This window comes from Anastrepha obliqua, chromosome 5 (assembly GCF_027943255.1).
Source record: "Anastrepha obliqua isolate idAnaObli1 chromosome 5, idAnaObli1_1.0, whole genome shotgun sequence".
In the NCBI taxonomy this organism is placed as follows: domain Eukaryota; kingdom Metazoa; phylum Arthropoda; class Insecta; order Diptera; family Tephritidae; genus Anastrepha; species Anastrepha obliqua.
The window spans coordinates 120,423,509-120,447,441 of record NC_072896.1 but is presented as its reverse complement, the minus strand read 5'-3'; the positions used below and the strand labels follow the sequence as shown (position 1 = coordinate 120,447,441).

Sequence of the window (23,933 nt, the reverse complement as noted above, 5' to 3'; positions counted from 1 at the left end):
AGCAACCGTGCGTTAAAGGCTTCGACTTGCGGGTCGGACTACAAAAATGCGTCAAAATAATTTCAAATCTTGATTCACTGTTAAACAGGCCTTGAGCTGACAATATAACAATACGAAAACTAAAATTGGTTATAAAATTTTAATTCATTCGAGAAACAAACCACCATTCGGGTATGAGTGAGAGTGAGCAGACTCCCTGCATGCATGAACATCAAATAATAGAAAGTTTTTCGTTCGGTCGCCACTCAGCAGGAAATGGTAAGCCTCTGAGTGTATTTCTGCCATGGAAAACCTCCTCATAAAAAATATCTTCCGTTCGGAGGCAGCTTAAAACTGTAGGTCCCTCCATTTGTGGAACAACATCAAGACGCACACCACAAACAGGAAACTGGACAACTTTTTCCACATACTCGTAAAAAGTTTCCCAAAATTCGCATTCGTGTAAATTGCCAATAAAACTACATAACCCAATTTGGTTTTTTAAGGTTTGTATGAATTTTTATGGAATTTTCTTAAACTTTTTAGAATTTAGCACAAAATTTAAAGTTGAAGGTCTAAAAATAGTTTAAATCACATAAAAAATTAGCTGCCTAAATAAAAAAGTACATGTCAAAATTTCCCAAAATATGGTGCTCCTATTGTTTTGAGCAGAGGTGTATACAGTCAACGTCAAAACCATATATTGAAAAGTTTTGACTAGTTATTTGCTTATTTTATAATTTCAATTATTTTTTTTATAAAGACATAGTTCACACTACAACAAAAACCATATAAAGCAAAGTTTCGAGCTCTGTGCCAAATTTTCATAAACATTTTAACTAACTAACTTTTTACTCAGAATTTCTGAACAAATTTCAAGTATGCCATTTTATAGTTTATTAAATTTTGGTATAGTAAAGTGTAAGAGTCAAGTACTATAGGGCAAAAATTACACTGATTTTTGTGAATTTTTTCCGTCGCGGCCTTGTGTATTTTCCCCCTTTAACGCCTACTCCACATTTATTTATATGATAGAAAACAACCAACATTGCAGCAGTAAAAATTTTCAAAAATGAGCGCAATTTTTGAGCCACTTGAAACTTGCACCAAAATTCAACGATCTATAAAACTGCCATACCAGAAATGTTTCCAAAAATTCTAAGTAATAAGTTGAAATTTTGATGAAAAACTTTGCTTTACATGGTTTTTATTGTATATTAGTATGAACTATATTTTTATAAAAAAATTATTCAAATCATAAAATAAATAAATAATGAAAATTTATCAATATGTGGTGTACACTTTTATTTGACGTTGACTGTATATATGGTACATAGAAACTCTAACGCCAAACAGTCCGTTGAAGCAATAGTAAAAGCCATGATTTTTTGGGTATCTACATTTCAGTGTCCGCAGCTGTATTTGCGTTACGCTAGTTACAAGGTAGGTTAGTGCTTAAAATGAGCATAGCTGGTCAATAATAACTACGCACAATAAAAATTGGTATGCAAAATTATTTCGATATCAAAATAAATCCAATGACCTATTAAATTTCTGTGCTGTTTGTATAAAGTTGAGTTACAGTCACACTTACAACAAAGTGGAAGGTTTTACAGATGCAGTCTCATTTCTTAAATAAATAAATAAAGAATTTTCTTTATTCTCACTTTTCACGAAGAATGAGAAAATATTCTTCCATTTTCAATACACTTGAATACAAATAGTAGATGCAGCTGTTTTAATAAAAAACAAAAAAAAATTATTGTATAAACTATTATTTTCAGTAAAGCAAATTAAATTCTTATCGATCGACATTCCTTTTAAATAATTGATAGCCCCATACAACTTTTATCGATGCTAAGAGTGACGTTTGATTTTTGTATTCCATTCGCTGTTTGCATTAGGATATATGCAATTCTCAATAGACTTAGGAAATAATTTCTTATTCCAGACTTCGGTTCCCATTAAATAGTTATACGAGGAGTGTTCAAAAACGTATATTCGAATTTCAATTTTTTTGTGGCGATATGTTGGTGCTCATCTCTGTCACTCATGCTGACGAGTTTTGAATGTTCAGTTAATTGTTGAAAGCTGCTTTGCTTGCACGTGTTTCGGATCGTCTTCGAATTTTACCTATTCAAAAATATGGATCAAAGAACCTGTATCAAATTTTGTGCGAAAAACGAAATTAAGTGCGCAGATGCATTCCGAATATTGACTGTGTCATACGGAGAAGCTACTTTGGACCAAAGCAACGTTTATCGGTGGTACAAAATGTTCTCAGAAGGCCGAGAAGATGTGAACGACGAAAAGCCTGCCGGCGTGCCGGACGCCCGAGCACTTCAACATCAGACTTAAAAATTGATGAAGTGGAGAAAATGTTATTGGCCAATCGTCGAATCACCGTTAGAGAAGTTGCTGAGGACCTAGACATATCGATTGGCTTGTGCTATTCGATTTTTTTCAATGATTTGGGCATGAGACGGGTCACCACAAAATTCGTACCAAAACTGCTCAATTTCGACCAAAAGCAGCAGCGCATGAACATTGCTAATGAGATGTTGGACTCTGTCCGCGACGACCCGCATTTGCTCCAGAGGGTCATAACTGGTGACGAATCGTGGGCTTATGGTTAAGACGTGGAAACCAAAGCTCAATCATCTCAATGGAAGCTGCCGCACGAACCAAGATCGAAAAAAGCGCGTTAAGTTCGATCGAATGTAAAAGTTTTGCTTACCGTTTTCTTCGATTGCAGGGGTGTTGTGCATCATGAGTTCTTGCCACATGGTAAACGGTCAATAAGGAATATTACCTGCAAGTTATGCGCAATTTGCGCGAAGCAATCCGCCAGAAACGCCCGGATTTGTAGAAGAACAAAAATTGGCTCTTGCATCACGACATCACTCACACATCGTTGCTTGTGTGCGACTTTTTGCCAAAAACAACACGCTAACTATGCCACAGCCACCGTATTCCCCAGATCTGGCCCCCTGTGAATTTTTCTTGTTCCCGAAACTGAAGAGGCCCATGAAAGGACGACGCTACGCTACGATTGACGAGATAAAGACGGCATCGAAGGAGGAGCTGAACAGGATAAAAAAATGATTTTTTGAAGTGCTTCGAAGATTGGAAAAAACGTTGGCACAAGTGCATAATCATAATTTAATCTATTATCTATAGATAATATAACAAAATAGATATTAAAGAATAAATAAATAATTTTTGAAGAAACACAAAATTCGCAATACTTTCTGAACACACCTCGTTTGTCTAATACACCACAAATGTCTCACGATATTGTATGCAGAAAGGCAGTAAAAATACAAAAACCCTGTAGCACAGTGTTATTTGTTATTAGTAGTAATTTATTTAATTATAAATAAAAAATATAATAAAGATATTAATTATTAGTAATTTATTTAATATTAACTACATAGCGGTGATATTTTTAAAATAAATTGTTTACATAATTCTAAATAAAATTAATATCACCCTCCCTCTCGTACGCAAAAAAGAGGAAACATTTCTTTGAAATTTTATGACATTTTCCACAAAAAATACAAGAGGAACACACCTAGTCTAAAGTAGTGTCAAGCCGTTTGTACTGCTCCTTTTAAGCTACTCTCTAATTACATATCGCTTTTTAGCCAAATAAAGAAACGTTTTTTTTTTTCAAAAATGCAACATTTCTATAAAAACTGATTTAAAAAGTCCCATTTATTAGATTTCGCAAGGCAATAGTAATCAAATATAAAAATATTTGTTTATTATTTCAGATCTTGCACTTTACGAGAAATTTGCTCACTTCTGAAAAAGTTAAAACAAGCTACTTCCAAGATTGGCTCTTTCATCGCCATTTTGGATAGAATTAAAGCGTTAAACAAACACTACTTTTCACATTAACATATCTATTTAATAATATCTTCATTTCTCTTTTACGGTCTCAAAATAAATGGTCGAACTTTTCGTCCGCGAGAGCGCGGTTACCCCTTAAAGCATTTTAATATCGTCAATTTGCATATGAATCAATGGCAGCAATTAGTAAAAACTGTGAATTATATTCACCTTTTATTAGACAAGTTCACTTCAATTATGTATGCTCTGCCATATTTTATTATTTATTTCATTGCTAATTGTTGCTACACCGAAGTTTGTCGTGCCGTATTTGGCCTTTTACTGTTTGATGACATAATTTGACTTTATGCCAAATTTACATATTTTTAATACAAATAATTTGTATTTAATTTTTCATCTGACAAATTATTTGTAATTTATTTTCAAATTACAGTGAATAGCAATAATGAGGGCACATTCATTGAATGGCAGAGAGAGAGAGAGAGTGAGAGGGAGAGTTATGGCCTATTTCCACCATGAAGTTAGGAGTTCTGTTAAGTTTCAAAAATATGAAGTAAATCTAGCGCATTAAAGTCCACTTAAACATATGATTTATTAAAGCTGATGTATTTTTTATTATTATTATTAATATTATTTTATTTTCGAGGCTTCCAGAGCAGAGTTGGGTAACAGAGAAGTTTGTATTTTTATTAAAAAAAGAGTTATCTGGCAGTTTGATGCATTTGGATTGCTCTTTGGCATTCGTTATTTCCATATAGAGTATTTAGTTCGTTCATGAATTCGTTAAAGAAAAAGGGAATGGTAATTTTTGAAATAAAAGTGACACTATTAATTCAAGTTCTCTCTTTTAGTTATTTAGTTGAGCTCCAAGTAATCAGACGGTAACGAAGTAACATGAACGGTGGCTGCGTTCCTTTTATTTCGCATATTACCAACACAACTTGAGTTTTTTCGTACACACAAACTGCTACCATAGAACCGGAAACGTCGGCAAATCAGCTGATTGCTTCAAAACCACTTAAAGTTTATTAAAGGTCTACTGTTTGACACACCTCTGTACATCGTGTTAGAGCTCTGGCTGCCCCTTAAAACTTTACATGCGAATGTTTACATTTAACAGTTCGGCTATCACTGTTAAGATAACATTTTCAGTTAAGCTAGTGCAGCTGAGATAAACTCTGCTCAGAAAGAGATGCTTTATACAATAACAATTGCTTGGGGACTCGACATTTAAAGGAGTATGCGATTTTTTGCTGTATTTAGACGTGGACTGCAATTAAAGCTCAGTGGAAATAAAGCTTTTAAAATTTGAATGTTCGAAGTTTCTGCAATATTTATAAGCATATTTTGAAGAAGTGTTGGAACTTTAGCTTTTGTATTTTCTTTTGTGAACTCGTGGCTGTTCGGTGCAGCTTGAAGATGACTTCTAATTGAAGGTGAAATATCGTCAGATAAATAGTTGCAATAACCAAAAACAAAAATACGAAAAATAGATAATTGGAGCCTATTAAAACAGTTGGAACTTTTTACTTGATAAATCGACTCTTATTGCATAAAGAAACCCCCGCGATTTCTAAAAATTTCAATCGCGCTAATTCTTTCTAATTTTACACGCTACTGCAACCTCTCAAATGCAACGTGTTGCGATCAAACTTGTTGTGTGAATGAAATGCCACTATTTGAAGCGCAAGCCAACGAGAGAGCGAAAATGCGCTCAACGCCAATTGTACCGAAAAATGTAAGAGAAAAAGGCAAATGTCACCACCTCACATTGAAGCAGTAAAAGGGCAACAGCTGATGAAAACCCAGTAAAAATGATGCACCTGCCTTTGGTGCACATCAATCGAGCATGCATGCGTAGCTCATTGCGACAGAGTTGCACGCAAAACGTAGTACATAGTAGAGCCTTGAAATATTTCAATGATAGGAAAAATTCGGTATGTTGCTTCTCGCACACGAGGCAGAAATACTTACAAGATTCGCGATTAAGCGGCAAATCCTTCAATTCGGAGAGCGTTTGCAACAAACTCTGTACGTGTTCCATGGCAGTTAATGTATTTTTGAAAATTGTTGTTATTACACTTTCACCTTTTTAATTTTAATTCTAAATTAGTTTGGCACCGATAAAATTTGAAAAACTGAAAAACACAAATTCGTTTAAAAATTAATTTTGTATAAATATGAGAATTTCAACTGCGGGCGTTGAATAGATTTTAAAAACTGAAAGTAAGAATGATTTTTCCAACGCAAGAATTAGTAAACGCGACGACAGCGCGGCACCGACGAACGCATTTCTTTATCAACTCGCCAGGCAGGCGACGGTAAGATAAAGACCGATCTACGGGCTGATGATAAAGCAAAGTGCAAACGACATTATCACTTTGCTGCATGGAAACGTTATCGTGCTACCTAAATGACGTTACGTGACGTCAGAGGCTTGCGGATAACTAAATAAGTCCTACCAACAAACGGGGTTGGGCGATGAGACGTGGGCGTGTGTTGTATAATAAAAAATAAAGAAGCATATTTACAGGGAGCGCTAATGTGGAATAAGTCACATAGGGTGCGACCACAGAATGAAGAGAAACGTAAAATTTCATTTGAAGCATATTTTCGAAACAGAAATGACGTGCAAATAACGCATCCGAACTGTACTCAATTACGTACATATTTTGATTTCTTCCTTAAATACCTTACCTAGTACTTAAATATTCGAAAATCATACATGGATGGTTAACCTTACAAAATATGTGTGCATGCGTGCGTGCGTGCGTGCGTACACCTTCGTTTCGAATTGTGGCAGACTAAAGGGCAATGGTGAGAGGATTCGCTTGGCTCGATCTATATTAAAAACGGCCCGTACACACTACACTATTTTGCATTGAAGAAGAAAACAATGCGAGCACAATATGAAATATACAATTCGCACAGAAATCGCATAAATTATTCCAACAACAAAGAGGAGACGTTTTTCTAAAATAGACACAAGCGAATTTGACAAATTTTTAGCTATGCGAAAACCGCATAGAAACACGTTGGAAATGATCAGTTTTCGGATACTCCCATACAATTAGACTCTTGTTTGTACGATATCATAAAAATACATGATTTTTAAGTGACATTTTATTATTTTTTTATTAAATTATTGGGTACACTCTTTACGCGATTTACACACGCCGCCCATCGACCAACCCGCTACAGACAAAAAGAGGGTTTATCATTACTGAATTTTTGGTTTTTTTTTTAATTTTATCAAATTACAACAAATCAATGGAAATCACTAAAAACACAGTCACGTTAAATATAAGGCACTCGAAAAATGAATCTTACATGTATCGCGCACAGCTGACGACTAGAATGCAAACTTTAACCAGACAAAGATCGACACATACTAGCAACTTGTATGCAACAACAAAACGTACAGGCCGACTCTCAGGGGTTGGTTACAGAATTGAGAAGCTGTTTGAAAAACAACAACAAAATAGGGGCGACAATCATTCAGTGACAGTGACAGCGACAGGGAGGTAGGTAGGTACACTACCGTCGCCCCGACGAACGGTGGCGGCCACAACGTGATGATAACTTTTTGGCGTTCGCAGTGCAGCTAGTTAAATTTTAAAGGTGCCGTCACACTTGACAAACAAAAATGCTTTCAGCAAGCAGGTCATACATAAAAATTTTGCAAAGCAAGTATGAAGCACTTTTCGTAAACAGAAAAAGGTTTATTTTTAGCACGTTAGCTTACTGAAACAATTTTCTGGCTATTCATAGAATGACAATCAACATTCCTCTGCAGCAATTTTTCTTTGTAAATATTCGCTGAGTAAACGGAGGATTCTTCAGAGCAAGTGCTATGAATAGACATGATTTTTTAACCAAAAAGTAGGAGATTCGGGTCAAAATAGTTGTATCGCATGATAAAAGTAGAGATCATAATTATTCGGCCGGGTCTATATTGCCCTTAATTGATGAGATATCTGGGCGCACCTTGCTTTTTTATGTGAAAAGGTACAGTAGGGCTTATCCAAACACAAAAGCGAAAAAAGAGCTGAAAGCGTGTGACAATCAACGTTATATCGGGTGCATGGCTGCACGAGAACTATCGCTATAGATAACTATGGTTTGTTAGCCGAAATAGCAAAGTGTGTTGACATTTTTGTTTAGTAAGGTTTGGCAAGTCATCATGAATCGTTTAACGTCAGAAAAAAAAGCTTCGAAATTATGGAAATTTACGAAGTTCATTGAGCCAAGTGTTGAAGAAGGCACCGAAATGTCGGACCGTCGTCATTCTCAACTTGCCCTTCGACTATGTGGAAAATTTCAAGTAAGGATCTTGGTTTACGTGCCCACAAAAGTGCAAGAATTGAAACCAAATGGCCAGCTAGTGCAAGAATTGAAACCAAATGACCATCGTTTGCGTCGCATTTTTACTGATTGGGCTCAGTTAGATTTATTATTCAGATTTATCAGAAAAGTAGCCAAAAATTGGACTGATCGATTTTGTACAAAATTTTAAAACTTAAAAAAACTCAAAAACGTTTGGCAAGATTTCTACCTCTTCAGTTAGAATTTTGAAAAAGCGAAAAATTGTTGAGCATACGTTTTAAGAAAGAAAATGCATAACACCGTCAACAAAAAAAAAAAAAAACAAAAAATAAAAATAATATAAAAAATCAACGCGAACTTTGACACAGTACTGCACCAAAATTGAATGGGATAGAAAATTGCATTCCTAGAATTTTTCTAAAAGCTTGAATTATTGATACAAATTTGTTGAATTTTTTCAAGTTAAAATGTTTTTATTGCAATAAGAACCATAATTTTATAAAAAAAAGAAAAAAATTAAATGAAACAGATTTCTTAGTCAAAACTTGACTTGACTTCACGCTGATATTATTTTGAATGTCACTGCGCATATTCGTAATTTTTTCTTTTAATAATTTAAAATTAATTAAATATTCGGTTAAAGAAAATTTATTTATTATTATTTAACTTAATATTTATTTATTTTATTTTATTAATTTTTTTTACCTACATTTATTTATACACAAAAGCCTGATTAAATTTCAAGGGCCGATGTTGAATGTGAACCACACCTACACGTCAACGACACCGTTGCACTTCTTTCTTTGGGGTTATTTGAAAGAAAAGGTATACGTCGCTAAGCCAGCAACAATTCAAAAGCTAAAGGATGAGATAATTCGGCACATTAACGGCATAGAACCTCAATTATGCCTCAGCGTCATCGAAAATTTGGACCATCGGATGGAGGTGTGCCGCCGAGGCCGCGGCGGTCATTTGGCCTATATTTTGTTCCATACGTAATTTAACCATACCAATATTATCATAATATAGAGAAATGAGAATAATTTCCTAAAAAAATTGTATTTTATTCAAAATCAACACCGGCCCTTGAAACTTAACCACCCTTTAGATAAGGAACTATTTGCATTTGGTGGTCTTTGGAGGTGTGCCGCCGAGGCTGCGACGGCCATTTAGGCGATATTTTGTTCCATACGTAATTGAGCCATACCAATATTATCATAATAAAGAGAAATGACAATAATTTCCTAAAAAAAAATGTATTTTATTCAAAATCAACACCGGCCCTTGAAACTTAACCACCCGTTAGATAAGGAACTATTTGCATTTGGTGGTCTTTGGAGGTGTGCCGCCGAGGCTGCGACGGTCATTTGACCGATATTTTGTTCCATACGTAATTGAGCCATACCAATATTATCATAATAAAGATAAATGACAATAATTTTCTAAAAAATTTTATTTTATTCAAAATCAACACCGGCCCTTAAAATGTAACCACCCTTTATTAGACAACTTAAATCATGAACGCCAAGGGCAATTTTTTTAAGCATATCTGAAGGATTTTATCCAATATTTTTTAAATATTCCATATTAATTTGATAATAATGTCAGTTAACAACACTTTCTGTAGAATGGAAAACTTGACAGAAATTTTAGCATTCATTTTTTGTTAATTGCAATTAGACTATGCAAGTTGTCTTGCCGAGAATTTTCTAAAATTATATTTCGTTTCCTCTAGCGGGAAATTACACATTTTCGGCAGCAAAGTATGTTGGAAAAACACTTTTCTTGCCAAGTCTGACTGTACCTTAATTCTGTTCGCCATTACAATTGATTTAAAATAATTTTTCGTACATGTGTGCGTGTGCACCACAAAGATCAGCAATGAAAATGAACAAAAGCAAGCAGCAAGTAAGGGCATAGGCGTAGAGATGTAGCGTAAAAATCGTATACATACATACATACATATAATATATAAAAAAAATAATAATATGTACATACGTACAATGCATGATCACTATAATAGATCAGCACTTAATAAGCCAAAGAGTAACAGTGAAAAATAGTAAAATACAACATGGCATTGCTGATTTTTTTCCATCAATATTTTCCACATTTGTAATATAAACAAAGAGGTTAGTTGTAATTGCAAATGTAAACAGTATATACCTGCATTTACTTACAAATACCACACATACGCACATTCATACATACATATGCATGTCTGAGAACATCAAGTAGGCAGCCAGCCATACAGACACGATAACCAGGGAAGCCAACCATGCTGGCCGGTTTTTAATATGCACGCATATGTATACATGTGTCCATCGTTTGTACAGAGAGCAGATGAGAAGCAAGCCTTGTGCAGCAGTAAATTGCAGGCAGCCCTGAGCGCCAATAACGAGGCATTGTCCATAACGAAATCACCGCAATCCAGAGCTGCCGTTTTGTAGTTTCTACCAAAATTCGCAATATTTTCCTTTCCCAAATTGACTTTCAACATTTTATTAGGGTTATGTGATGAAAATTTTTTAATCTTTTTAACAACGAAACTACTTTCGCTCTTCGTTGTTTTTGCAAAATTAAAAAAAAAATTAAAATTTTATATTGGAAACTCAAAAAACTTTGTAATCTTATGTGTAGCGGTTTGCCTTCAGAATTAAAAAATTTGTTATAATAAATGAAAATAAAGTAATTTATAAATATAATATAACCACATTATTAAAAAAATTTCCCCAAAAAATCGCCTCAGATGATAGAAAAGTTTAAGCTTAAAAGGTGTACAGAAAAATGGTTAAAAATTTCATTACCGGAAGCAAAATACTGAGATTCTTTGAGGTACTTTCAAATCGATGCTGCTCACGTAAATCTTCAACGTTTTTTCAGAACTATTTTGGCGGAAGTCTTAAAATATAATAAACTTTATAATGCCAATGGAAAATAATACCTTTTCTTTTTTTTTGTATGAAAAGAGATGCCCTCTTACTAGTGTACATACATATATTCGATTTGATAAATAGAGTTATTGACTCCCCATCGCTACTCGAGAAAATCAATTTCAATATTCCTCAGCGAAGTTTACGGAATCATGATTTTTTCTGGTTAGGGATGGTAAGAACTAATTATGCTTCTAATGCTCCGATTTCTAGAACTCTGGGTGATTTTAATTCGCTTTCAAATCATACTGGCCTGGATTTTTCTTCCACTAAGAATCACTTCAAATTGGTTCTAAATGAATTGTTGAGCTAATTTCTTAGTATTATCTAATAATCTTCCTCTGTAAATTATAAGAAATGTTATCTTTTTCTTTCACTTATTACAATTGAAACTAGTTAATTATAAGTTTAATTTTACTTTGATTAATTTATTTAGTATTAATCTCTTACGGCCGCCGTAGCCGAATGCGTTGGTGCGTGATTACCATTCGGAATTCACAGAGAGAACGTAGGTGTAACACCAAAATTAAGAAAAACATTTTTCTAATAGCGGTCGCCCCTCGGCAGGCAATGGCAAACCTCCGAGTGTATTTCCGCCATGAAAAAGCTTCTCATAAAAATATCTGCCTTTCGGAGTCGACTTGAAACTATAGGTCCCTCCATTTGTGGAAAAACATCAAGACGCACACCACAAATAGGAGGAGGAGCTCGGCCAAACACCCAAAAAGGGTGTACGCGCCAATTATATAATATAATCTGTTTTCATAGTCTGTAAGAAATACTGTATTTTTTAGACTATTAATTAATTAAATAAATAAATATTCCAAAATTTTTTAATAGTTTCCGGTTTTTTTCGTTGAAAGTGTTTTTACTGATTTTGTATGTCTTATTGTATACTGTATATATGTATTTTCATAGGTCTATGGAGATACTTATAATAGGCGTTACGCACAACGTCAAATACAAGTAATTCCAGGTACACGGTTACCTCGCTTGTGACTTATGAAAACCATCTGCTTGGCCCAATTTTCTACTAAGGTTTCCAGCCTTACTTCATTTGGCTAATAACGCGTTGAGTTTTGAGTTTCAATTAATCGTAGTTGGTTTTCAGCATAGGCTATGTCCCCACAAAACAGTAATACTCATGTGAGGAAGTATATTCACGTGATCTAAGACGTGGATTAGTCTGGCTCCAAATACAAAAATTTTAATTTAAATACATATTTGCCAAATCAGAAGTGAGTGAAATCACTGAATAATATTCAACCATTGGATGCTTTTTCCCTGAACCCCTATTTCGGAAATAGAATTCCACGATTTGCTAATTTTGCTTGGCAATTTGGCATTCTTTGCATTGGCAATTTTCATAGTGCTAAAATTATTGGTTTACTTGGGTAACCGGTCCGACAGACACCCCTAAGGAAGTTCAATACGTACCAAAAACACTGTTTATATAATAAAACGATGAAAAAGAAAAAAAAAAAATTTTACATTTTTATAAAATAAAAAAGGAAACAATATAACTTTTTTTTTACAAAACAATGAAAAAGAAATATATATAATTTTTTATAAAATTAAAAATATATAAAAAAATTAAATAAAATTTTTAAATATTTTTATAAAATAAAAAATATATATATATATATTTTTTTTTTCAATTTTTTTTTTTATAAAATTAAAAAATAAAATTTTTTTTGGGATTTTCAAATTTTGAAACATTTTTTTCTAATTTTTTTTTTAGTTTTGGTACTAAAGAAATGGGTGACTGGCAGCCCTGATCACAGCAATAAGTCAGCTTCAGTTAGCTGGCCAGGTAGAGATGCAATATGAGAAGAGAAACAACGACAACAACAGCAGCAGCAATAACTGAGTTACGAACATAGCATATGACGAAAATGAGAGGTCGAATTGTAGAGAACGTAGAGATTTCATTTAAATGCATCCAATAGATAAATACATACATACTTATATAGCGTTAGAAATAAATATGTGTGGGTGTGTTTACTATTGGTTCTGAGTCTAGCGTTGAGATATAGAATGATGTTTTAAGAAGCAATCTATTCGTTTTTTTTTTTCAATAAGGTTAAGCGCATATCAAATACAGTGGTGGTCATGAATTTAGATCTCTATGCCAAGATAATATTCCTTCTATGGTTTTTCTTCTTGGTATACTAAATGATTAATAACATTTTTCTTGAAAAATTATTTACTGAAAATTTATTATCTACTACTAAGTATGGAGCAAGTACCCTCGGGGCCTGATATTTTCCTTCTTTTCTCAGAAAACTCATTTACATGAAAGTAATAGCAGTGGGAGCTGGACACACATTTAGCACTTTTAAGAGTATCTTGTATATAGAAGTCCCGTTAAGACATCAACAGCATCCCTTCTAAGCAAAACTTTAAAAAGCTTCAAGTGTGTTTTTCATCATTTTCATGCACGAAACGTCATCGCAAGATCAAATTTTCTACCACATATGGTATTATTTCGTCTATTAGAGATGAATTTATGTTGGCACATATGGTTGATTGTTTTATGAATTGAAGCTATACCAGGCCAGAAAAAAAGTTGCCCTGATTTATAGAGTTTTATGTGTAAAGTGAGTCTGGCTATTTGTTCGGTGGTCGCATTATGTACTTTTTCCACCAGATCCGAAACAGAATGTTTGATTCGTTATTGTAATAAGTTTCTTGCCTTGTGCTATGCATCTAAGTAAATTTTTTCATTGCCCTGTATATTTTGGGCCTTCAAAAACTACGTGTGATGAGCTGTTATTCGATATTTTCGCCACTGTGAAACACTGAAACAATGAATTCCAACGTGAACGTCAATCCCTGCAAGTTGAATTTCGTGGAAGTTCGTCCAAAAATTGTTGTTGTGTCAGAAAGAATCGATGTTGTGCGTCAATTGATAACGAAAGAATGTCATGTGGCATTCGTGAGATAGAGGCATCCTTGGGCATTAGTGGTAGCAGCATACATTAAATATCGCATGCTCATTTCGCCGTCTGGAAGATTTGTTCTGCTTGTATACCGCATAATTTGACAATTACCCCAAAAAGGCAACAAGACTCCTGTCGATTAGTGTAAAGAAATGTTGAAGAAATTCAGCCGCGGTGATTCAGAGCGCGTCTGTGACATCGTAATAGGTGACGAATCTTGGATCTATGCATATGAGCAGAAAACAAAACAGCAATCGACAGTATGGGTGTTCGCGAAAGAAGCACCTCAAAGCAAATGGACGCCTGTTTTGTCGAAAAACCTAGTCAAGTTACAACTGTACCACTACAGCAACTGAACAATCACTTCTGAATGGTACACAACCATTTGTTTGAAAAAAGTTTTCGGAGCTTTAACGAAAACCAACCCTCGACGATGAATCTTCCTTCACCAAGACAATGCGAACGCTCACGTATCGGCTCACAGAAGAGAGTTTTTGAGCACTATGAATTGATCATCCGCCTTGCAGCCCTAATTTGACACCTAATGATTTCTTTTTATATCCGAATATCAAAAATAAAATGCGAGGTCAACGTTTTTCAACGCCTGGAGAAGCTGTTGAAAAAAGGTTCAAGCGAATGCAGAAGTATATCGGCTTACAAGGAGAATATTTTGAAAACAATAAAGCCATTTTCATTATTATTTTTCTAGTGCGTTTTCATTATTGGGCGCAAAATATAAAAGGCAACTCTTGCATTAAGAAGAATAACTATAGAGGAATGCTGTTTTGGCAAAGAGTGCTAAATTCGTGACCGTCAAATGTACATAGATATGTATGCATGTATGAAAATTTATTAAACAAAGTAAATTTCTCAACCAAACAAGGAAGTGTGACAAAACAATAGCTAAAAAAAGTCAATATCTAAAACTACAGAGGTTATTTGTTTCTTATCAAGAGTCACAAGAAAGAATGCAATTGTTTGCCATATTTTATATTTGAAAACAGATATGGAGGAATAATAAAATAAATCTATGTAAATATTTTCTGACAGGATTGGACTTTATGCTCAACACATACTGTAGGGTTCACATTGTTTATGTATTAGTGTATAAATTTCCACCTTGCATTGAAGTGTTTAAAGTTGAAAGTTTTTGATGATGAATAGAATGTAATTGTAATGAAATGTTTATAAGAATTTCTCTTGATGAGTAAAATAAAATTTTCTAAACACTAAAAATTAATTCTTTGCATTTGACGCTTTTGCCAGGTTACCTGCGGACAGGAACCACAAATTAATGTGCTCCGTTCGAGTTTGAAATGCATTTTGATATATTCTATGCATTCCTTCCCCATTGAATTGCACAGACGATGAGATTAGATCGCAATCATTTTTGAAATCCGTAAGAGAAAGCGGACCTGGATCGAAAATACTATTAGACAACCAGCGCAAGAAATGCCAGCAATGGTGGAGTGGAACCCAGAAGTTTACCGGCGCAGAGGACGATCCAAAGGATGCTGGCGACGCAGGAATTATTCAGCAAACGAGCTCACCTAGACGCAAGCCAAACAAATAGCCAATGATAGAAGAAAGTGGAGATTATTGTTGTAGCAATATAAAAATTTGCCTTACATGTACGGGGAACGTTGCTGGAGTGACAGTCCTTGGCTGGATATAAATCCGGGTCGTTCGGGTAAAGTAGAACCGATTGCCGCCCGAAAGTGGAAATCATTTACTTTGGCACTATGTGTCTCATAAACATGAGGTTAAACAAACAATAATAATATTATTGTATTTTTTTTGGCGGTAGCCGTAGCCGAATAGGTTGGTGTGTGACTAACAATCGGAGTACGCAGGTTCGGATGTCCGTACATGAAACACCAAAATGAAAAAAAGTGTTTCTAATAGCGGTCGCCCCTCGGCAGTCAATGGCAAACCTCCTCAATGAAAAAGCTTCTCATAAAAAGTACATATATGTGTCGTTCGGAGTCGGTTTAAAACTGCAACATCAAAAACGCTCATCAGAAATGAGAGCACGAACTCGGCCAAACATCTAAGTGCCCATTTACAAAGGGAAACATTTTGTTTGGGGCAGAAGGACAGCGAGAACAAAGAAAAGGGAATTTGTCTCCCGTACTGGCGACACGCTTTGTGCTTCTTATTCGACTTTCCAATCTTAAAGCAATTTTTGACAGTTGCTTTATTTGTTTTCTTCTTTTGTGGGAGAAAGTGCTGAGTTATGTGTTGGTTTTCAATCAAACGGAAGATATCAACGATGACAAACTTCCGAACGCTGCTTGGGAAATGCAGGATTATAATTTGCTAGTTTCCTAGCAAATAATTTAAAAAAGTTATGGGACATGTTTATGTTGAATTCGAATTTTTCCCCCCATTTCTAGATACTCAAGCTAATTTTAAGTTAATTATTTATGTATGAAGTATTTTTAATTTAATTTTTTTTTATTGAAGTACAAAAATGTATATAGACCTAAATGTAGATACCTGTAGAAATGAGACTTTTTTAAATTTCAAACGTTTATTAACAAAAAATGGTTACAAATTTAATCTTCAAAATAATAGCCATCGCTAGCGACACATTTTTCCCATCTCTCAGGCAATTTGTGGATGCGTGCCAAAAAAATTGGCCGTCTTTGGCCGCAAGCCAATCATCGAGCCATTTTTTGGCTTCTTCGTGAGAATTGAAGCGCTGCTCGGAAAGTACGTGGCCCATCGAAGCAAACAAATGATAATCGGAAAGCGCCAAGTCTGGTGAGTAAGCCGCATGCACCAGCGATTCTCAATGGTACGTCTCCACCAATTCCCGGGTCACTCTTGTTCGAATTGGCGGTGCATTGTCATCAAGAAAAATTACTTTGTGACGCCGATCGGGCTATTCTGGGCGTTTTCGGTGCATAGCGCTGTTCAAATCGGCCAATTGTCGTTGGCAGCGTGCACCGTTAACTGTTTCACCTGGTTTTAATAGCTCGTACCAAATCATACCACGCTGATCCCAGAAAACACACAGCATTGCCTTGCGGCGGAAGCGATTTGGTTTGGCCGTTGTTTTTGGCTTGTGGCCGGGCGGACCATACGATCGTTTACGCTTGGGATTGGAGAAATACACCCATTTTTCATCTCCCGTAATGATTCGATGCAAAAAAGACTTCCTTTTGCACCGGGAGAGCAGCATTTCACAAGTGGTTTTTCGGTTTTCTTGCTGCCTTTCAGTCAGTTCATGCGGCACCCATCTTCCGGCCTTTAAAATCATGCCCATGTCTTTCAAACGTTTGGAAATGGTTTTTTAGGTCACTCCCAACTGCGCTGCCATCATTTCTTGCGTTTGACCATCATCTTCATCCAACAATGCTTGCAATTCGGCGTCCTCAAACTTTTTCGGTGGCCGGCCACGGCCCTCGTTCTCCACGCTAAAATCACCACTTCGGAATTTTTCAAACCGCCTGAAGCACTATGCTCTACTTAGAGCATGTCCACCATAAGCTTCTATAAGTATTCGATGAGCTTGAGAAGCATTTTTCCTCAATTGATAACAGAAATTCAACGATGTCCGCAAATCTCAGTTTGAAGGCACGAAATACGACATTTTTAAGAGCGACAAAAATGCATTGTTGTATGAAACGTAACAAACAGTGAACTGAATATTGTTGATAGATGACAGACGAAAAAAAAAAACATTTGGGAAGGTTTAAAAATACTCCTCGCGACATCTATGGACTATTTGCTGAAAGTCTCATTTCATAGGTATCTACCTGACAAACGTTCTCCGCTTTACATGTTAGCGGCTTGTAGAATATATCCGAACCAGAAGATGCTAAAGTAAATAGTAAACTTCAAAATATTGCCGATTAACCGAAAAAAGTTTGCCCGTGTCACCGCGAATGAAACATGAAAACGGAATTTCCAGTGTCTCCCTTCCAGATGTCTCCGTGTGTAAATCGGCTTTAACAGAAGTGTATGCGCCAATTATTTATTTATTCTGCTTCTCTTATGGACATTATTTAAACCTTCCCAACTTAGAAGTTCCAGCATCCTTTATGGCGTAAATAATAGCAGCAGCAACAGTAGCAGCGATCAGCAGCGTTCTATCGGTGGTTTTGGGCCACTGGCTAGTAGCCGCCTTAGTTATTTTCGGCAACAGTCAGCGTGCAATTAACAGCATTTGGTGTACAGTCACTTCGAACGCAGCCTTGTCATCTTCTCTTCATACTCAGCCGCATGTTTCGTCACTTCTACGTTGCCGATGGCAAGAATAGGCATCCAAGTACTTGCTAGTGCAACAATATTATTATCCTTGAATTCAATTCGGTTTGGTCGATTCTTACGTGAATTATAGCAGCTAGCAGTTATACTTTTTCCTTTACTACCGCCGGCTGTCGTAGCCGAAAAATATCTTATCAGCTACGTGCGGTAGGTGGGTGTAGTAACAGGAGCAACTACAACAGCCGATTCATTCATAGTGCCAATTCCAATCAAGTATCGTCGTATATAAACTTGAATCGTTAACAAAATTTTTACAAACATCGGCCACCAGCAATAGTATTGTCATTTCCGCTCAAATAATCTACATACAGATGTACATATTGAGATACGATATCAAATTAGCTGGCCATACATAACAAGTACGAAGACGGTACTATAGGCATTTAACGATTTATAGCCATTTCAAGTCTAACTTAAAACCAAATCCTGAAATTGAAGACTGGCCAATTGCCAGTTATTTAGATTTTTTATTAACATTTTTTTTTTCAGTTTTACAAAAGCTCAAAAATTAAGACATTATTCTATGTTTATAATCATTTAAATGACAAATGAGAAACAAATTTGAGTACAAGCCACTTCCAAGGAGAGCCAGTTTATAAAATGAGTCTCTTACTCAAACAATACATAAGAAGGTCACGCCCTACCTGCATGCATGCAATTAGTATTCGACAGCCAATAGTGAAAGTAGTGAAAGGTAGCAGTAAATAGAGAAAACTAAATGAAAAGTAATTTTGCACCCCGTTTCCCTTAGCATTTCTCAGTGATCGTCATAGTACATTAATTTAAAATTTTACTAAAGCACAAATCGATTGCCTATGTTTGATTTTAGCGACAATCCGTGCCGTGCCATTGCTCTTTCCCCATTTCCAACAAATACACATGAACAAAAATCTTTTGTATTTTGCCATTTTGCCAAAACTAAATGTCATGTCTAGTGGACCGATTGGGCCGTGTGCGATAAACGAAAATGCCTGAAAAGCTAAAATTAGACGAAAGTACGTAGAAGCGAAATGGCTAAATCTAACACAAAGCCACTTGCATACATACAATCAGAGATAAGCACAATGCATTGTGGCAAATTAAACAAAAGCTCACTAATTGAATTTATGTGGGTAAAATTAAAAGCAAAATATAGGAGAATAGATGCAAATGTGTTGCACAAGCAACATTTAATGAATGAATTTAGAAATGAATTAAGAGTTGAATAAAGAGAAAGAAGATTTGGTTGCGGCGCCTTAATGCAGCAACGAACAAGTTCGAAGCGCTTGTATGAGAATGTTCGACGGTTGAGATGCCAGATTGTGTTGTTGAACTACAACTTTTATTGTTAATCTATACAATGTTTCAATCATGTTACAAGTTACATGAGAGAAGTTGCTAGTCACTATTCATCACCAATTAATTTCTCTACAATTAGCTTGTGCTTAAAGAGTATCCAGAGTGTCAGAGTTAGTCATTTAAAGCGTTAAGAAAGTGTTAGAGGAGCCTACGAAGATTCGATAATATTCGAAACACAAGCATACGAGTAGTACAAAGCGGGCCACTATCGCATATGTACTTGAAGATCGTTATGTGAACATCAGATAGATAGCTGAATCAGTTGCTGAGCTGACGAGCATGTATTTTGGTTTACATTTTTTTGTCCTTCTCTTGTTTACATTAAACCTAACTTCTTTACTTGAGGAATGAAATAGGGTCTGGGGGCGGATGGTACTTAAACGATAGTAATAAATATCACTATGCTATGAGGGAAATGGCAACTGTGTTCCAAACGGAAATTTTTGCCATCCTGAAAGTAGCCGAATGGATAATCGAGAGAAGATGAAGCGTGAAACAGATTGGAGTTTTCAGTGACAGTCAGACTGGAGAACGCGAATCAAACCTCAAAGATTGTTCAAGAATGTAAGATGAAGCTTAATTCTGTCACAAGACAGAACAGGCTTGTACTTATATGGGTTCCAGGACACTCCGGTGTTCAAGGAAACGAAATTGCTGTTGAATTAACCAACCGTGAATCAGCGGTTCGCCCACAAGGGCCAGAACCAATAATCGGAATCAATTCCGCAGGAACCATGAATTGGATCATTGATTATGTACGCAATTTACATAAAGAGCGATGGTCCGGTCTAGAACGCTGTCAAACTTTCTACTAAAACTTGGAAGAAAAGACGTTCGGTTGATGGTCGGTATTATTACAGGGCACAACCCAAGGCTACGAATTTTGGGTTCCGCTGTCGTGAGAATGAGTAATATTGGTTCTCTAAAACTGGAGGATATTTACAGATTTGCCAAAGAATCTAGAAAATTCTCACAGGACTAACTACTTTTATCTCTGTCTCTATTCTTTCCTATCTTTCTCTGATACTTTTCTCCTTCCCTCCTTGACTATCAACCCCTTTTCGAGAGCTCTAAATACAATGGACTTTTTAGCCTGAGTGTTTTAGGAGCCACCAAATCTCTCGGTGCTCCTTGGCCCGTCCAATTCAAATTTCGAATTTTCTAATTTTGGTTTACAACAAATAACTATTTTGGGACTCTTTTCTTAGTTCTCTCTCATTCACCTCATCTACAATTGCGCCACGGCAATTTTGGACTTCGATCTGCTTTATCCTTATTCTATCACTCATGAATTGAAGCTCGCTTTTTTTCGAGAGGGCTGAAAATTTTCAAAAAAAAAACAAAGAACCACAAAGAATAGGTAATACTATTTACAAATGCCACATTGGCCAAATTGTTATATTATTATAGGGCTTCATGACAGTGAATATGACACTAAAAAAAAACAGCAATAATCATCGAAATTCCACACAAAGATACGAGCCACAACCTAAAAACCACGAATAAACTATTCAAAACCAACGTTTTTTTTTTGGCCCTTACTTTTATTGCCGTCATGCAGTTCACTCCAGAATCCTTGTGCCGGCTGTATAATAAATAAGGAGGCATATGTGAGCGTACTGAAACGAATGAGGAGAAGGTGCGTGACATTGTAAAATAACTAATCGTCGTTTCTTCACGAAAGCAATAGTTTGGTTCACGTATATCATATGGTACTACTTGACCGAAAACAATGTTAATAACACCCCGAAAGCCTCAAATTGCACTGATATGGTTCCATGTGACTTTTTCCTGTTTCCTGTCACCCGACCACTTCACGGAAAACGTTTTAAGACGTTTGAGGAAAGTTCGCAGAAGGAGCTTAAGATATTCCGAAAATTGGCGTATTGTGTCGTAAAACGTCATAAACAGAAACAAGGAATAGCTTTCTACAAGGTGGCACAAAATTAATCACCGTATGGAAAGAAATATAATTTTTACAAATGTCATAAAAAATAAAAAAATAAATAATTGGCGCGTACACTTCTGTTAGGTGCTTGGTCGAGCTCCTCCTCCTATTTGTGGTGTGCGTGTTGATGTTGTTCCACAAATGGAGGGACCTACAGTTTCAAGCCGACTCCGAACGGCAGATATTTTTTATGAGGAGCTTTTTTATGGCAGAAATACACTCGGAGGTTTGGCATTGCCTGCCGGGGAGCGATCGCTATTAGAAACAATCAATTCATTCCGGTGTTTTGTGCACGAGGATTCGAAGCTACACACTCCCGAATGGTAGTCACGCAAAAACCCATTCGGCTACGGCAGCCAAATGTCATACCTCAATCTTATTTGTCACTTATTAGACAGCTTTGAAGCCGTTTTTCGAATTTTTGATTTTGTGATTTTTTGAGTTATGATGTTATGCTTCAATACTCTCTTCTTCTTAATTGACGCGATAACCGCTTACGCGATTTTGGCGAGTTTAACAAAGCGCACCAGTCGTTTTTTTCAGAAGAAGACCTTCTCCATCTGATCGTTCCAACGCAGAGGAGGCCTTCCTCTTCCTCTGCTACCACCAGCTGGTACCGCATCGAATACTTTCAAATTATACTTCAATTAAAGAGTTTTTTATACCTTTGGCCTTTTTCTTTTATTTGTTATACTTTTTTACATTATTAGTGGGGCCGACAAATGTTTTCGTTTTAATACCATAAAGTTGAAGACAGCCGTCAACACTTGTGATATTAGTTCTATTCATGCACGGTGGAGAGAATACAGAAGATGCCGACATCCGCAAACCGCTATCCCGCTCTCTGTGAATTTGACGAGAATCAGCTGATTTGCTGACGTAATAACTGAAGATTTGTTTTCATTTTATTGTTGCTTTGTTTTAATTTTCATTGTTATTAACGAGCACTTACTCTGCAAATGTCCGGCTCTGGCAGGTAGGCGCTTAAGATTCCTTAGCGTGCCCTTTGGGGTTGACTTGAAGAAATTCTCCAGCCTAGATCCCTTTCTCTCTCCTCCACTACATAAACAGCTCTGGATGGCTGTAGACGGTTTTCCCTTTCCTAAATTTTTCTTTTCACAGGTAGTGATCCCATTATGGTATCAAAACGGCACGTAAGTGCTACTTGTAGTGTACCTGGGGTACTTTTGTCATCTAACCTATGATACCTACCTACTACGAGCAAATGTATCGTACTACACCGTTCTCTTTGTTGTTTGTTCAACTGTTATGTCACAGCCATAATCACTCTCATGGATACCAAAATCTCCAGTAAGCTTTTGACAGTAACCAAATTTGTGAGATTTTGAGAGCTTTCACTCTCAGAGAAAAATAGCTACTATTCTTCTTAAAATGTATATCACCGCGCTCTCTCACATTTATTGGGTACGAAAATATCGAAACTTAAAAATATTTATAACGATTGTTACAAAATATCACGTACGTGAACAGAACTAAAGTCAGCAATAGTTACTAGTCACTGGTCTGAAAACCGGCAAAGTCATGTTCAGATACATTTGTGACTAGTGACTGCTCAAAAATCTGACATAAGTCGTGTTCACATACATACACTTAGCGTCGATAAGAGCAATACGTGAAAATTAAAGTGAAGCACAATATTTAACGTATCTTATCTTAATCCCTCATTTTTGCGATTTTATTTGCCAGTTTTCACTTTTTGTCGCTTTGCTTGTATTGCAAACGAATTCGTTAAGTGTGCCCGCCGCCGTCGATTTCATAAGTAAATGCAAATTGACACAAAACAATGCGAGACAAGGCGAAAGCGTTCTCCTGCGCTATGATCTCATATACAGTGAGATTTTTATTTGCTTTTGGTGAACAATGGAAATGAGAACTTTTTGCGTTTTAGTTTTTCAATTCGCTTGAGAATTGAATTAGACGTTAATTGGAATAATTTCGCAAGTAAATAAATTGCATTTGGGATTGGAAGGGTGTGAATTGAAATTTATTTGTGTGTAGGAAATCGACATAAGAAATTCATAAATTACGAGTAAGTTTAATTTTATTTCAAATATTACTAACGAGAAAGAAAATGTTATGGAATGCGTTTTTTCTATTTTATAAATGTAAAATCACATGATTTACGCTCAAGAAGTTCAAGTTTGTATTGCTTTCTGAAAACATCGAAACACAAAAAAAAAAAATCGAACATGATTTCATGAATATTCATGACCCAGTTTTTGCATCAACAACTTAAGTAACATTTTGTGTGGGCTGTGAATGAGAACCTGTCAGAAAATATAGGACAATGGTGGAAAAAATTACTCGTGCATAATA

General features: G+C 35.8%; 1 protein-coding gene across 4 annotated transcripts in view; it reads right to left on the bottom strand.

The window, feature by feature from the left end:
- Nucleotides 1–23,933, bottom strand: part of LOC129249346 (reticulon-1-A) — a 91,152-nt gene that overhangs the window by 29,439 nt on the left and 37,780 nt on the right. Inside the window, exons 1-2 of one of the 4 annotated variants that reach the window (XM_054889113.1) lie at nt 7,165–7,204; nt 5,809–5,972 (exon numbers count right to left, since the gene is read on the bottom strand). The exons of the other annotated variants lie outside the window; for them this stretch is intronic. Of the exons in view, the coding sequence (XP_054745088.1) occupies nt 5,809–5,878 (70 nt within the window). The 5' untranslated portion in view covers nt 5,879–5,972; nt 7,165–7,204. Of the gene's footprint in view, nt 1–5,808; nt 5,973–7,164; nt 7,205–23,933 lie in introns of those variants that run through there. 4 annotated transcript variants of the gene reach the window in all.